The sequence below is a fragment of the Melozone crissalis genome, unplaced genomic scaffold, assembly GCF_028551555.1.
Source record: "Melozone crissalis strain CALT ecotype California unplaced genomic scaffold, PUWL_Pcris_2 ptg000013l_1, whole genome shotgun sequence".
NCBI lineage: Eukaryota > Metazoa > Chordata > Aves > Passeriformes > Passerellidae > Melozone > Melozone crissalis.
Window position 1 is genome coordinate 36,690,040 of NW_026535791.1, and position 16,437 is coordinate 36,706,476.

The 16,437-nt window shown below is 36.4% G+C and overlaps 1 protein-coding gene across 1 annotated transcript in view; it reads left to right on the forward strand.

Moving 5' to 3' along the window:
- PCCA (propionyl-CoA carboxylase subunit alpha) overlaps nucleotides 1–16,437 on the forward strand; it is a 273,888-nt gene that overhangs the window by 76,723 nt on the left and 180,728 nt on the right. The window contains exons 8-9 of the mRNA XM_054271455.1: nucleotides 5,939–5,975; nucleotides 11,770–11,848. Of these exons, the coding sequence (XP_054127430.1) occupies nucleotides 5,939–5,975; nucleotides 11,770–11,848 (116 nt within the window). The remainder of the gene's footprint in view (nucleotides 1–5,938; nucleotides 5,976–11,769; nucleotides 11,849–16,437) is intronic.

The following is a 16,437-nucleotide window of genomic DNA, read 5'->3' on the forward strand; positions in this document are numbered from 1 at the left end:
TCTAAGGTTAAATAAGGTATATCTTCATTTTTGTTTATTTTCGCCATAGTGATTGTGTTGGATTCTTCTAAGCCTTTCTTTTGTTTCTTAATATATTGTCTATGTTAATGTAGTTAAGCTTTTCTCTTTTAAAACCTTCATTGGATAAAACTAAAACTTGGTGCATTGTAAAATGTTGACCTCCTGGGTTGAAAATTTTTATGCTTTATATGTCAAATCAAATTTTTTTTTAAATGAAGTTTGAGTAAAACTTTAAGTTGCATGGAAAAGAGCATATAGCTAAGCTGGATTTAAAACTCTGTTAAAAGACAGATTACCCCTCAAAACCTGACTGAAAGTGAAAGGTAAATAGAGTGCAAAGGGGCTCAGCCTCCACAGAAATACTTGGTCCAATGAGGCTGCCTGGAGAACTTGACTAGTGAGAGAGAATGATAAAATCACAAAATAGCTGAAGTCAAAATGCCCAGGAGAATTTTTCAGTACTTGTGATGGAAATGCATGTTTGTAATGTCTGGTAGCAGGATAATGCTGCAACAGGTAAAAGTGCAAAGACTGCTTTCCCTTCTGGAGGACTCCATATGAGTTTTGGACTGGAATTTGTGGCCATGTTGAAGTCTGGGAGTGGCAAATTGGCAAATTTCAGGTTTTTGTTGTATGTTTTAGCAGTCCCTTTTGTATGTGGTTGTTTAGCACTTGTAAGATTTAACAGCAGCCAAGCTGTTGGGTATAACATTCTTTGTTCTGATATCCTGTATGTTCTTCTAGCAATCCTCAAAGTAACTTCCAGAAAAGCATCTAGCTAGAAGATAACTTTGAATTAATCATTTGAACGCCACAAAACATTCTCTAATGCAGAATTAAATACTCAAAATGATGGTTTTCTCATTGTATCAAGTTAAAATTTAAGGGTCTGTTATTCTACTAATAGAAAACCCCAAACCTGACAAACTAGGATAATGGTTAAGGAACAGATAGGCCTATAACCAGTGCAGCTGAGCTGCTTTCTTTTATGAACTTGTTTCATAGACCTTCAGTTGCAGTGTTTTTGACAATTATCTGAAGTTCCTGGCACAAAAAGGAAAGTTAAGTGATGTGGTTGGCCATGGGCTATATGCAACAATACCTTTAAAACCAAATGAACTGGAATGTAGGCCTGAGTTGACAACTCCAGTCTTGTGCTATTGAAAGGATCTATGTGGTAGTTCCTTAGTCCCAAAGTGCCCATGTCGTACCAGTTTCACCTTCCTCAGCCCTGCACGGGTTCTGATTATCTGAGGGGTAATGAAAAAGAGTATGTATCTAAAAAAAACCAAATCCAAACTTGCAATGTGCCCACCAAATAAGAAAAAGTCCCACAGACGATACCAGCATTGTCATCTTCATCAAAAAGTGGAGTTGCAAATTTTAAGCTAACCAGTGCTTTGATTACCAGTTATAGGAAATAAAGCTTCTGATAATTGATAGTGTCACACTTGCTATGGATCTAAATATGTGCCTGTGTTTGTTCTCTGATTTCCTTCCTGTGACAATGTCTTTTGCTCAAATGAATACCCAAATAATTAGGTCATACAGGATGCCTGATCTTTGGTTAGAGCTTGATATGCTATTTTGTAAATTTGGACTAAGATAGGAAGGGCAAAGCTGCATGATACGAGCTCTAATCAGAACAGCAACACACAAGGAACTGGAGACTGTTTAAGGTTTCTGCCATTCTGTGGGAGACCTATTGTAGTCACAGTTATGAAGCTTTCAAAATCCTTATGGGCTCTTTTTCCTGAGACATAGAAATTTTAAAGGTCTTAGGAAGGAGTTAAGTGTTTGCTTGATGGTTAAGGTGGTTAGACCTGACTTCAGCTTTACAGTGGACTTCAGTAAAGCTGGAGGAGATCTGCATTTATGCCTCTGACAGTGCTAGAAAATACAAATCTGTTTGTGGATGAATAGTTGAGGCAAACACAGAGCAACAACTTCTAGTGCTTCATTGTTCAACTCAGGACTGCACTGAAAATCTTTGTTACCAGAAGAGTAGTCTTCATGTTAAATAGTGCTGCAGATACTTAGGGTCCTTCATGAATAAAGGATATTTTTCCTCTCTTATGTTGTTTAGCACTTGGACATAGGAGACACTGCTAAGGTTTTGTAATAACATCTTGGAGAAATTGCATGCAGAAAAATTCCCAGTGAGTAATAATTAAATTAGAAATGTAAAATAAAGAAGCCCTTCAACAGTATACTTCAAGCTGGAAGGATTGAAGAGGGGATGCCTGGCATCAGACACAGCTGACTGTTCTTGTACTGGGAAATGCTCTAGCAAATATGAAACTGAGAGTGGAAGGATATGGAATGGAGAGGGCAGTTTCACAAAGAGTGATTTTCTTCTCATCACTGGTTCAGTTTCTCAGTTGGCTGGGGCAATTGAGAAATACAGTTTGAACATATAAGGAACTGGAGTCTTATGCTGTCAGCTGGAGAGCCAACAAAAGCAATCAAAGGTAATTAATTTCAAAATGTGTAACTAGAATTAGTTTTATAAAACCTGATTGGGAGATGTAGTCATAAATGGTTGTAATCCAAGAATTAGCATTAATCCATGTGAGCAATAGCTATACTAAAGTTAGGGCTGAGATGATGTATTGACTGTAAACAACTGAAGGGGAGTAAGACTAGAAAGTGGAGGCTGAGTAATGAGCATAAGAACATGCTATGGTGAAAAACTGGGAAAGAAATGGCAAGGAAAGAATTATTTTTGTATTGTTTCACCATATACAGCCAGTTTGATTTTATGGCTGGTAGAACACAGCTGGGTGTAGGCACAGAAGAATGTCTGTGTCTACTTAGTTTCACTGATGTCAGTAAACACATTAGAGGTCTTCAGTAAGGCTCTGAATTTACTGTAGGTAAGTTTTGGGTGCCTGTTTTAGATGAATTTTTGTACTGGGATATTGACATTGGGATTGAATGATCACTGTTGGAGAGGTTGTTAAAGATTCTGGATATGAGCTGGAGGTTCTCTAAGGCTGACACCCTCAGCCATGAAAACCATGATGCAGTTCTTCATCATTCATCGTTTCACAGTTCTAGGAGTCACTTAATCAGCTTTACCCTGGCACTCCCCTACATCAAGACGGATTTGTTTTTCTGTCTCCACCTGCTGGTACCTGGTTGAGAGGCATGTACATGAAAGTAGGAGGATAGGAATTCTTATGCTAAAAGGAGTATTTTATGTCTCTTTAACTTAATGGAATCACCTATTTGTGAAAACACTTGACATAATTTTATAACTCCTAAGACTTTTATTAACTTCTACCATTACTTGAACATTTTTATTTGTACAATAAAAGGTGGTGCTAAAATTATATATTTCTTTACAGTTTCCAGTTTATTTTGGGAAAATGGTAGTGTAGCTAATGTGCTTTTGGAAGAAATAGCAGTAAATCATTGAGGACTTTTGCTTTTAAAAAAAATTTAAAGTGTTTTTAGTTCCAGTGTGGTTTTGTATATTTTGCACATATGGACATGTGTTTTAGGCAGTATCATAGCATTCACTTCTTTGCCGCTCTTGTGCAAATATTGTGTATCTGTCATAAGTTTTATATACCAAAAAGCTAAAATAACTGTCTTAACTTTCCAAACTGTTTCTGTATTTATGCAATCAAAAAGTGAAATTCACGATATTTTAAGCATATATTCAACATACCTTCTTATGGAAAAAGATCAAAATACTTACCAGAGATTGTAATATATCAGTTTTTTAAATTAGTTTTTCTCCTTAAATCACAGCATATTTTTGTTTTCTGGTTCAGAAATGCTCTTTGAAAGCGAAAATTGGAGTAAGCATGGATTTTTTTTTTTCTCGTGTCTTAGCGTTTGGGTTCTAATATGTTAGAACTGTAAAAGAAACAGATGTTGACACAGTGTAAATTAATAACTGTGCTGGGCAGATGACTAAAATCTTTTCAAGCCAGAACTAAGACAATTAGTGCTGCTGATACCAATCAGTTGTTACTTAAAGTTGTTGTATGCATGTGTAAAAATACAGTGGCAGTGAAAAGTTCCTCTCTAATGATTTGCAGCTTTTTTTCCTGTAGATTACAGTGTATCAGCCACTTGTTTGCAGGTAACTAAGTGAAAAAAGATTACCCTGTTTGCTTCCCCCCCTTAACTCTATTTTGCAAATATGTGGGGGAATTTGCAAGAGAAAAGAAATGTAAAAGTTTCCTTCTCAACTATAATCGTGGCTCTTCATCAGTCATCACTCTTCCTGCATTTTGTTCAAGAGGCTCTAATTGTCTGCATTTGGCAGGTTTAACACTTCCTGACAGAGAGGCTATTAGGGGGAAGTATTCTCGCATAACTGTCACGGGCAGGAACAAAGAACCTTCAAACTCAATGTGTGGAAACCACTAACATTCTTAAATGACCCTTTTCATGCATTTTATCCCTTTAAGCTAAAATTTGGAGGGTGCAGGGTCATGGAAAGCAGCAAGGTGTAATAAAACAGTAAACTCTTGAGGTTTTTTTTTTTGGGGGGGGGAGTGAGGGGCAAGTTTTTTTGCTAGATTTATCTCTTGAGTTAAAAACAATTGTTATTTGGAAAAATCTCATTAACAGATGTGACTGGAGTAAAAAGACTTAAAACTGATGTTGCTTTCAGGACTGCTTTGAACTTAACAAGCACCGATTTGTGGAGCAGACTAGCTAATGAAAGGAAATTAAATTTTCTGACAACTTCCCCTGCCAGCCCTCTTATTCTTCATGGGGCTGTTACTAGGTACTGAAGACTTTTAAAGAGGATTTTGTTTTATTATCGGACATAAATGAACCAGGTATGAACATTTCTTATGTATTTTTTTTTAAAGTTCTGACCTGGGTGCTTTTAAAATGGATTGCCTTGAAAGCTTTAAAAATATCAGGTTTCAGTTTAATGTCATTTCATAAGTCAGCCCCCATAGTTTCAGACACACTTAGCAGCTGGTGGTTTCCAGACATTACTGCCTTTATACAAATTTTTTAATGTATGTCATGGGATAGTATAAATATTAGCAAATTTGGATGGAATTTTCAAACTTAACGTGTACCATGGCAATTTAACCCTTTTTCTTTCTAATTTTGTATAAGGGAGATATACTGTTATCAGTAGAAATAACTACTGCTGGGAAAGTGATTTGGTTATTGAAATGTAAGTAATTCAAGTATTCTGGTTTTTGCTCACTGAGTTTCCCAGGACTTTTTCCTGTACCAGGCTACAGTAGTATAAGACAGCTGAAGCAATAGGTGGCATCAACAAAAGATTTTGTAAAGTTGGCTTATGCAACTCTTAAATGAATACAATTATGGGAATCTTCTCCTTTCAGATACAGTTTAAAATGATGCATTTAAGGTTTATTTTGTCTTCAGAATGCAGAACTTTCAAAACTGAAGTGCTTGTGTTCTTTCTTGAGTAAACAAAACCCATTTGTCTTTGAAGAAGTTCTACAAGGTTTTTTTTCCTGAACTTGAATTACTCCCAAACAATAGAGAATCAACTCCCCCTACTGACAGCAATCAGGAAAACACAAGGAATTACCTGCGAGGACAGAAACAAGCTGGTAGTGGACAAACTTTAACGATCTGATTTATGGTCCATTATTGATTGTAAACGTCTAAATTCTAGCATTAAATTCCTACAACTGCAGAAAATAATTTTGCGATCCTGGTTGTGTTTCCTGTCAGCTGATTCCTCGTTGCTTTGAGTTTCTCAATGCACTAATGATGAGGTAGAATTTACATTCCACTTATGGTATTAATTTTACATTCCTCTGGCTGAAAAGGGTCAGGAGGTTGTAAAATCAAACATTAAATGAATCGGAGGAGACAGTAGTGCAATATATGACTGCCCTCAGGACACAGTGCAATGGCTGATGGGATTAACGTTGGGTCTCATTTCCTGCTTTTACAGGATGCAGATGAAGCTGTCAGAATTGCAAGGGAAATTGGTAAGTTCTTAAATTAGCTATGGTGGGATTTGTGTGCCTCTCAGCAGACATGGTTGACTAAATTGAATGTGTAATAAGTAATCCCTATAGAACAAATAATGTTTTAATAGTTCTAAGTTCCCTGTTGCCCATAGGGCTGGAGGAATCTAGGCATTAACGCCCTGTCTCTTAAATCATCAAATTTGAGCTTTTCAAACTGGACTTTACAGAACAAGTGCAGCCATGATTTGTGGAATGAATGTAATATGCAGTAATGAGTACCTCACTAAAGGAGTTACCTGAAAGTATATCTGCAATTGGACATGATAGTCAAAAGTTAGGCATGCTGCACTTCTGTGTATGTGGAGACTGACACCAGTGATGTTATGATCTTCATTCTTCATTGCTGTGTGGACTGCAGCTAGCTTGAATATGATCCAGAGCACCAGCCTTCTGTGCTTACTGAAATAAAGTCACTATTCAGCTTCTGAGTATCTTACAGATTGGTGAAAAGAGCAACCAGCAAATGAGTCTGGGACTAATTTTGATGAAGGTTAAGTGTAATATGTGTTTAATGAGTTTTGGCTTTTATTTACTAAAGCTTGATATTAGTGAAAATGCTAAACCATATGCTTGAAATTACACATGTTCTTAAATGCTTTCTCCAGGAAGAATCTAATGCAGTAAGATATCTGATTTTTCTTGATGTTTTTCTTTAATTTTCCCTTTGAGATTGAAACCATGAGAAGCTATTTAGGTTTATCACAGGTAGATAAACAGCTTTTCACCTGTGTCAAGAGCTATTGCTGTGCCTTTATGTGCCCTATAGAAAGTGGGAGTTGCACTGCTACAGATAACTTAGCAGTCTACAGTTCTTTCTGCTTTCAGTTGAAGTTGGGGCTTTTACCCTGCACTGGTTAACTGCCCTGAAACCCCCCTTAGGCTTGTCTGACTTTTAGGCTGACACAACTGAAGTCAGCGTTTCTGTGAATAGTCAGGCTTTGTGTCTTGGTTGTGAAATCCAGTGATAACCGATCACTGTCATGGGAGCATTACCAAAAGAAAGAGACTGTTAACCAAACTGGAACATTCAGAAGGGAACAGTAGGTAAAATTTGGTTTAGTTCCGCGTAGTAATGTGACAATATTTCTGTTCACTTTCTCTTCAATGCCCTTTCTTGCTCTTGTGTTTTAAAGATTTCCTGCAGGTATTTTCTTAAACAGTTTTGATGAATGTAAGTTAGAAGGCATGCAGTGGCTTTCTAGACACCCTTTAAAATACGTTATTTTTTAATTTTCTTCTGAGTTCTTCTGGTGTTCTGTTGACTGGTTCCTGTCTTTGATATCAGGAGCACTTTGGAGGTCATTATATCAAGGCAGTCTTAAATCTGTGGTAATAAAGTCAATTACAGACAGCTGGGTGGTGCTTTATTTAGATGAAAAATTATTAAACTGCTTTGATACAAGAAGGGTTTGTACTACAGTGCCATGTAGTGAAAGAAAAATATTCCTTCTAGCTTTTTCTCCACCCATGGTCTGACAAGTTGATCAGTTTGGTTAAGCTTCTGTCTAATTGTAATCACTGACCAGAATTAAAAATACTGACTTTAATTTCAAAGGATCTTAAGATAGAATGAAATTATAGTCTCTTGTGTATATATGTAATGTATTTGTCCTTGTATATGAAGCACTTGATAAGTGAAATACTTTCAGATTGTTTCTAATTTCACTAATTCAGTGTTTCAGTCTTCTAAGAAAGCGTAAGTAATTCTTAAAAAAGTGACTGTGGGTCAGTGCTCAAAACAGTAGAACTGTGTGATGCTCTCTTGCTGCCTCTGGTTTTTTTTCTGCTTCTCCCTGCTGTGTTTTGGCCAAATGTCCAGTAGTAGTGAAGCATGGCACCTCAGAGTTGAGAATGCGGCCTTTACCTCTTTCAGTGACTATTATCTATGGATACACATTTTCTAGGTGTGGGAGTGAAACATTCTTTTTGCCCCTGATTTAAGATGTTTTCCTGCATTGTGTAGAGAATGTGACAGGGAAACTATGTTAAATCAGAAATTGGAAGAAGTTCGGGCGCAAATTGCTGTATTGGCTCCTTTCTACTGTCTCTCTTTTCTGTTTGTTGATGTGGGCTGTTGTGCTCTTCTGATCCTTTCTGTGTGCTTAATTGCATTGGCCCTTTTCCCATGCTGCTTTTAGGTCTGTTTGTAGGATTGTACATTAAGAACTGTTGGCTTATTAATTCTGAAGCATCAATGAAACTCCAGAAAGTTTGACTCCTCTATTTGAAAGGATTGAGCAGCTATGAAGTGCAGTCAGTTAAAACAAAATGAAAGTCTGTACAAAACTGAAAAGATGAACAAGATGTTTTTTTGTCATGTTTCATTTGACATGGGTTTAGTTAGTGCTAGCATTTAATGGATATTAATGGATTTAATAATGGATATTGAAAAGAATCTTGTATTGTCACATGGAACATTGCTCAAACTGATATCGCACAATGTGTTCTGTGGTCTACTACCTGCAGCTTTGTAAAAATGGGTAAATTACATCTAAAAACCATGGTGGCAAAGGGTGGGAGCAGGACATCAGAAGTTTGTTTACTCCTTTTATCATTCAGATTCTCAGAATAGTAACTGTCCTGGAAGTAGTCCTAACTTATGAGTACCTATTTAGCAGCAAGAGCAGGTGCAGTGATCCTCAAGTCTGACTGCTTTTTGTGTTCTTGCCTCCTAAAATCTTCCTTAAGAGGTGTCACAAGATTGGAAAACTATAAAACAAGAGTAGGTTTTAATTTCACATGCAATTTTAATTTCACATAAAGTGGCATCTAATTTGAGGGAGGGATTGAAAACCTAACACCTACTCAAAAATGTGTCTGCTTTGTGAGTCTTTTCCTTGTTGTTGTGGGTACTTACAAATAAGTGTTAGAAATTGTTTGCATGCCTCTCCCTTCCCACAACTAATCCAACCAATCCATGGGAACATACTTTAGCAATTTTGATTGCTGCAAAAATGGAGAGTGTTGAGTAATGCATTCTGATCCCAGTATCCTCTACCCAATATGTATGCAAAACTTCAATTTTACAAGGCCTTCCTTTCAGTCTTTGGTATTGGCTAAAGAGCTGCTCTGTAGCTGAGTTCGGCTTAGCTCCCCAAGAGTGAGCAGTGTGTAACCTCATATCTGGGCAAAAGCTCCAGTACCCTTATTTTCAGGTGACTGGCTAATTTACATGCTAACATGCTGAGGTCTGTTGCAATTTTTCCTTCTCAACCAGAAAAGCTGTATGTATTTTTTCAAAACAGGCCTTACCTTATTTTTTTAAAACCTGTTTTATTTTTACTTCTATAATGGCTCTTGGGAGTCTTTAACTGCCTTGCCTACAAGCCTGGCTGACATATTATCACTGTACATAAAAGGTGGGAGGGAGTGGAAACAAAGTGGTGCTACACTTAGTGAATTATACTAGTAACCCATGTATACTCTGATAGTTTACCCATGTGAGTTGTGATAGATGAATTACATTTTGAAGCATACAAAGACTTACCAAGGCTCATTTTTGATATGCCTGTTTGTTTTGCTTTGGAAACTAAAGAACAGTAAATTAGGACTAGATTCTGCTTACAAAATTAAAATCAGCAAACCATTCAGGAGACTGATATTGTTAGACTGAAATTGGTAGCATAATTAATGATGATTTTTCCAAGTACATATAACACTGAATAACATAGATTAAGTGATGGAAATTGCCTTAGTGCATTTGCCATAATAAGGCATAAAACAATGCTTGTTTTAAAATTTCACTCCTGTAGCTTTTGGGTTGGACAGGGTCTCCAGATGGTGATAGTATTGCCAGAGATTTACTAGTGTTATCCAGTAAAATCTCATTTCTTGCATGGAAGTTATACAAGATGTGCTTTTAGCTTTATTTCAAGATATCCAGTGACTTGTGTAGGAGCCTGGCAGCTGCCAGGGATCTGGAGATGCACCTTACAGCATCAATAAAATGCTCTTGTCTGTGTTGCATATATTGCATTTCATGAAAATTGGTTGAACTTCACTGTTGCTGTAATCTAGAATTATTTTGAGTTTACCCCTTAATCTCTGGGATTGTAGAGGCCTGGATCAGGCTAATTGTTGCTCTGTGGCTTATCCTGTACCCTTCTATGGGAAGTATCAGATACTGCACAAGAAAATCTAAGAGACTCTGGAAAGGTTATGTACATGGCTCTGCTTGGTCTTAATCTTGCATGTTGTAATAAGAGACTACTTTAGACTCCAGGGCATGGAGATTTATTGCCTTTTGGTAATCCATGCCTATAGGAGCTTGGTTTGTGCTCTACATATGCTTAACTCTGACCTCTCTACAGCTTTCAGCCACGTGAATGCTTTACAGCCTGGAGTTTCACAGTCTAATAATGTGTTAAGTTGGATACTATTTTATTGATTTTTTTTTCCCCCCCTGTTTCTTTGTTAATTTAATGTTCTCGTGTACTGTTACTGCTTTTCTGCCTTCCAATCAACACTACTGTTCCTTATGCCTTTTTTTTTGGTATCCATTTCAGACTTTTTAAGCAAACAAAGATTTTCCAGATCTTGCTGGTTTTAATTTTCTTCTCCTGAACCTCCTTTCAGTTAGATCACTATAAGGAGGATGTGGGAATATTGTACTGCTGTCACTTAACAGAGCAAGAGTAGATCTACATTCCAGAAAGAAGCTGTAAATATCAGTAACACATATGACAGTAGACTGGACCACTTTTAGGAACCATATTCAATTGTCTCTTTGTCCCCAGATCAAAGCCTTTTACACAATATATCTTCAGTTCTCAAGGACTGATGGACTCTTCTTGGCAGATGATATCAGATGGTCTCATATTTGCCTAATGTTGTGATTTTCATTAAATATTCTGGAGACCAAAGGCATTAAGAATTTTCTGCTATCCTAGAAATGTCAAATGCATTTTAATCAGAACCTTGGTTTTTAGTTTTCTGCATGTTTGTGTAAAGAAAGGTGGTATTCTCTGGTATGATGGAATTGTATCAGGAAGCTGCTTTGAATGAAATTATTTGTAATAAAAGATAAAAAATTGTTGCCAAATCTGCATTTAAACTCTGTGCTTTGTTACTGTAATTTTTTAGTTTTCAGAAAAGGAAGATGCTGCCTCATATCTGTATTACCGTAGCTTACTCTATGAGTAAGGTATTGCTGGTTATGAACAATGGTGACAAATTTATGCTCCTTGTTTTTTTTTTTTACTACATGTACATTTGGGGAGAATACTTTTTAATTGTAAACAAAAGTAATCTGCGTTCTGATACTGTTACATAATATCTAAGCAGCACAGCTCTCAAGCTGCTGTTATTTAAAATGTGCTGTAATAGTGTTGATAAAGATGCACATTTGTTTACTCTATCTTTAGACTTAATTTATGAAGGTCTACTAATTTTTGCTATTAATTAAAAATATTATTTAAGCAGCAATAAAAGAAAAAAATTTTCCTAAAGAAATGTGAGCTTAAGAAGGTCAAATGCCTTATTCATAAATCACTTCATTATTTGGGAATAATTCATTCAGTGTTTTTATGGTATAAATGAATTGGAGAAGACAGCCTTTCTTGGCTGTAGAAATTACTGCACTGACAGCTAAGTTTTGAAAAGAAAAAATTCTCCTCTGTTCTCCCTGCAAACAAAGTGTTTTAATAAACGAAGTTATTGTCTACTGGCTTTATTGGACATGTGGTCAGTTGTCATGTTCCTCTGACCAACTGAACAAAGTTTGAACTTCTGTCTAATTGTTCCCCGCTGTTAGGCTACCCTGTCATGATCAAGGCCTCAGCAGGTGGTGGTGGGAAAGGCATGAGAATCGCTTGGGATGATGAAGAGACCAGGTGAGATGCTGTCCAAAAGCTTGCCTTGATGAATGCTGTAGTTACTGAAGTCCCATTAAGCCATTGTGAGCTGACAGTTGAGCAGATATGAAATGTTAGACAGAGAAATTGGATATTATTTGGTTTTCTCCCTTTAGCATAGTGAGAAATATACTTTGGAAGTTTGCGTGTGCCTATTTCTAATTAATTATTGCATAAGCCTTACAAAATATCATCCATTAATTTGAATAAAAAACCAACATTTACAACTGCTGTTAGTCCGATGTTAGACTGTAAATAACATTTTGCTGTATGCCTTTCAGAATGCTGATTCATTAATTTCTCTGTGTTAGGTAGAGTATTTATTGGCCCTGATTCACAAACATTAATGTGTGCCATTAGTTCTGTTAAAGTTGATGAGTCTGATCATTCATATGTGGGAACACATATGGTGTTACCAGAATGTGCTCTAATAAATTGCATACTTCTGTGTTTAAAGCATTTGTATCAGCAAACTATTGTACTTTTGTCTGTTTTGAAACAACACATGTTTCAACACACAGATGTTTTCATGTCTCTTATTGGTTGTCTGAATCCTGAACATTGCATGATCTTTGTTGTTGACTCAGAATTTTACAATGCGTTCTCTGCTGATGTTCTGGCAGCGAGGGAGCCTGATTTCAACTCCATGTGCTGCTGATCTTACAGAAACATGTATTTTCTGATTTTTCTAAACTTGTAATGAAAAGCCTAGTTGATCCAAAATAACCTGAATTGTTTCCTTTCTGCATGGAGGGAGCAGCACATGTGCTGGAGTAAACTCAAAGTACAACTGAAATTTTCATTAGTTTAATTTAGCCACCTGCAAGACTTCCCTGTTGTTTTTCTGTCCCCTGTTAAATTTTTGTTTGTCAAAACCTAAAAATTGGATGAAGGAATAATGAATGTCTAGCAGTTAAATTTTAGATTTAAAGAAAACATGATGGGTTTATTTGTACCATGCTCTATGTAGTCCATTTGTATTCAAATCTAAATAGGAAAGTAATGTTTTGTGCATTAGAATGAAGATCTAGAATAACCTTCTTTCTTAAAAGGATACTTTGTTTCTACTACTTTAGAATCCAAAATTACTGCCTTGATCTTGTGCAGGCAGCAGTTCATCTGTTGGACTTGAAAGGAAGGAGTTCATTTCTTGTTTAGTTCAGAAAGAAGCAAAGGAGCTTGATTAAAGTAACTGTTTTAAAATAAAAGTGGATGTTTTAAAATAAAAGTGGATCTAAAGTCATGATTGCTAACTTATTTTGGAGAAAGGCTGTGGTTATGGAAACCACAGTCAGTGCCCAACCACCCTCTGGGTGAAGATTCTCCTTGTTTGAAACATACTTTTGGATTTTCAGGCTAGTTGAAAACCTTTCTTGTTTCAACTGGCTTTGTGTACAATAAGGAACCTTAAATTATTTGTGGCATGGTGGTGGATATAGCCACTGGAAGTGGAAAAGACTGATCTGAGGAACTTAAATACTACTGTCACAGAATTGTTCTTGATGGCAACTTACTGCTTCATCTTTCATGTCCCTTATTTATGCCAAATGATGACAATTGTTTTAGAGCCTCTATTATTATCTATATAATAATATATAATATTATATATTATTAATATAATAATTATTATTACTGCTATAGCTAAGATTTCTGTTAATTTTCAACTAGTATTTCTAAAAGAAATACTGGTACAGTTTTGTCAATGTTGCAGTTTGTTTTTGAAACAGCTCTTCACTGTGGTAGTCTGCAGTGTTGACCCCCTCTCTGTGTAGGGCTGCTGTCGTGTTTTTTAAGATCTGAGTCCCTCCCAGTCCTCAATTTTATTGCTTTTTTCCTAATTTTGATGAAGTTCTAGAGTTGAATTTTTGTGTACAGTTCAAGCCACTGACCCACATCAGAAATTAAAATAGCCCTGTGTTCACTTTAATGTAATCCCTAGCTAGATTTCTTGGTTTGGAAAAGCGTAATTTAGCATGCCTTTTCTTCACCTAATAGATGCCCACTTGAAATTATATTGAAAATCAAGGGCAGATTTCTGAAAAGCAGTATACCTTAAGTTCAGGTTGATAGATTTTTTTTTTCTTCAGCCCGAGAAAGTTCTGTCGTGCTCTGTATCTAAACCTATTTTTAACTGAGTCATTGATCATCCCAACTCTGGTCTTGCATGTGAAGAGCCTCTGTGGCTGCACCCCAGCAAACCTGATCTGAAAGTGCTTTCCAGGCACAGGCAATGTGAAGTTCATGGTGCAGTACAGCAGAGCATGACCAGGGCATGTGTCTGAGATCTGCACCTCATCTCATATCATTCCCTCTTTGTGCAGAAACTGAAGGCTTCTTGCTTCCAGTATGCTCATAGCAACTGTACATCTAACTAAACCTTTAGGCTTCATGGCTCCAAGAGGTGGCCTGGCAGCTCTGAAAAGGAATTAAATTCAGGACTCTGTCTTTTCCAAAGAACAGATTGAAATTTTCTGGCAGAGGTTGTGATGGGTCTTTGATGTGAAGGTACGCACTTGCTTGTAAATTGAGTGTCAGAGGTCATCATGCAGGAGCTATTGGCCCATGTTTTAAACTCTGTGGATTTGCAGATAGAAATTAGTGTCTTTAGCTAGCAGCTTCAGCTGCAGACATGATAACCTCCAAGTTGGAATTTTGTACTAAATTATTTTTTTTAAGAGTTACCTTTGAAAATTTTGGAGCTTTGTGTTAGCAATTCCCCCCTATTGTCTTGCCTTCTGTAACTTTTCCTAGGTATTGAAGTCTTGCATGCTTAGTGGGTATCTGTTTTGAAAGTTTTTACCAAGGCAGCTTCCAGCAGCAGATGTTTAGAGAAATGATTTTGTTTTTTAACATGTAATAATAGGAAAATGTAAATTGTTTGTTTCTGAAATTCTTTCTTCGTGCTTATGCCAATTTTATGAATGAAAATCAAACATCTGCTCTCAGATTCCAAGAACTCCTTATAATTTCTGTTCTGTGGTCTTGTGAATGGAAAGAGGAGTGGGACTGGAAGATATTAATGTGGAATAATAATTAGCAAAATCATTCTGAATCCTCCACTTCCTAAAGCAGAGGGTATATGAAGTGTGTGGTCTAAGAAGACAATGCTTTTTAAAACTCAACGTTATTACCTATTACAAGCCTATGCATTAACTTTATTATCTTCCCAAAGCATTGCATTTGGCATTTCAAAGTACTGTGCAAAAACAGGAGTGTATGGGCTTGACATCTTTGGTCTGTCCTGCATCCTATGTGCTGCTCAGGTAAGGGAAAGGAATCTGTTGGATGAGTAAACAACAGTGTTTCCTAAAACCCTATATTTCAAAAAACCCCCTCATTCACATATTCATGCCATCTACATGTGTAAAATGCTGTGACTAGGTAATTTTAGTTGATTTTTTTTTTTTTTTTTAGTTTGGAGTTAAGCTGAAGCAATCTGTATTGGTTCTGTGTGTGAAGTCAACAACATTTGAGTATCTATTGGCTACTTCTCAGGTTTTAAAGGGTTGCTACTATATTAATGGCTATCAAACATCTATTTTTTAATTAGATGGCCCTTCTAATGCTGGCCTTGACAAGAAAAAGAAAATGTTCTTTTACTATTTCCTGATTTTGAAAACTGAAATTTTACATAGTGAGTACAGTCTTTTGTTAGTGTCTGACTGCCTCGAAAGAAAATTGTTTTAATTAAAGCAGCACTGCTGATTTCAGAGCTGAAGGCAGAAAGTTGGCGTGGCTGTTTTACTTGAGACAACCACAGGAAGGCTTGTGGCAACATCAGTAATGCTTTTGTACAGCTTAAACTTCAGTGTGAGTAAATGTACTGTAGGGAGAGAGGTGAACCTTAAGGAGATCCTGTTTTTCCTCTTTATAATTGTGCATGTTTGAAGGGATCTAGAGACAGCATCTCATCCAGCTTCATCCTCTGAATAACATCAGCTCTCAGTTTAAATGGATTGCTTAGAGCTCTGCCTGCTTGGTCTTGCACTGAGATTACACAGCCTTCCTAAAAAGCCTGCTCTGCTGCTTCTTTTAAATTTTTTTCTTCACATCTATTTGGAATTAATTTTTGTCACTGGCCAATTACAGCTGCGCAGTTTTCTAAGCTAAAACAAGGTCAGAGTATCTGAGATATTAATTCCTATTATATGTAATTTAAAAAGATTTGCAGATGTATGGATGAGATGATTAGGCACCTGTCTTTTTTTAACAAGTATTGCAGTTTAGATTTCTAATTAGCACACTTCCTTCAGTGAAAGAAAAAGTCAATTGTGAATAATTATGCATAAAACTACGTGACACAAAAATGTTTACAAAACAAAACCGAGCCTTTGATATAGGAGTTAAAATAGCTGTAAATCACTTTCAATAAGAAACACTATGTATGGCTGTTTGTTACAGCACTTGTTTTTTTTGACAGATCAGGTAGTGCACAGAATCACTACTTTTGATGTCCCTTTTTTCTCTTTACTAGGTAATTCAATGTGTTGAAGTTAAGTATGAATTTAGGAAAGTTGTACATTAGGTATAATCTCTCAAAATTACAACATGTATTATCCCACAATGTT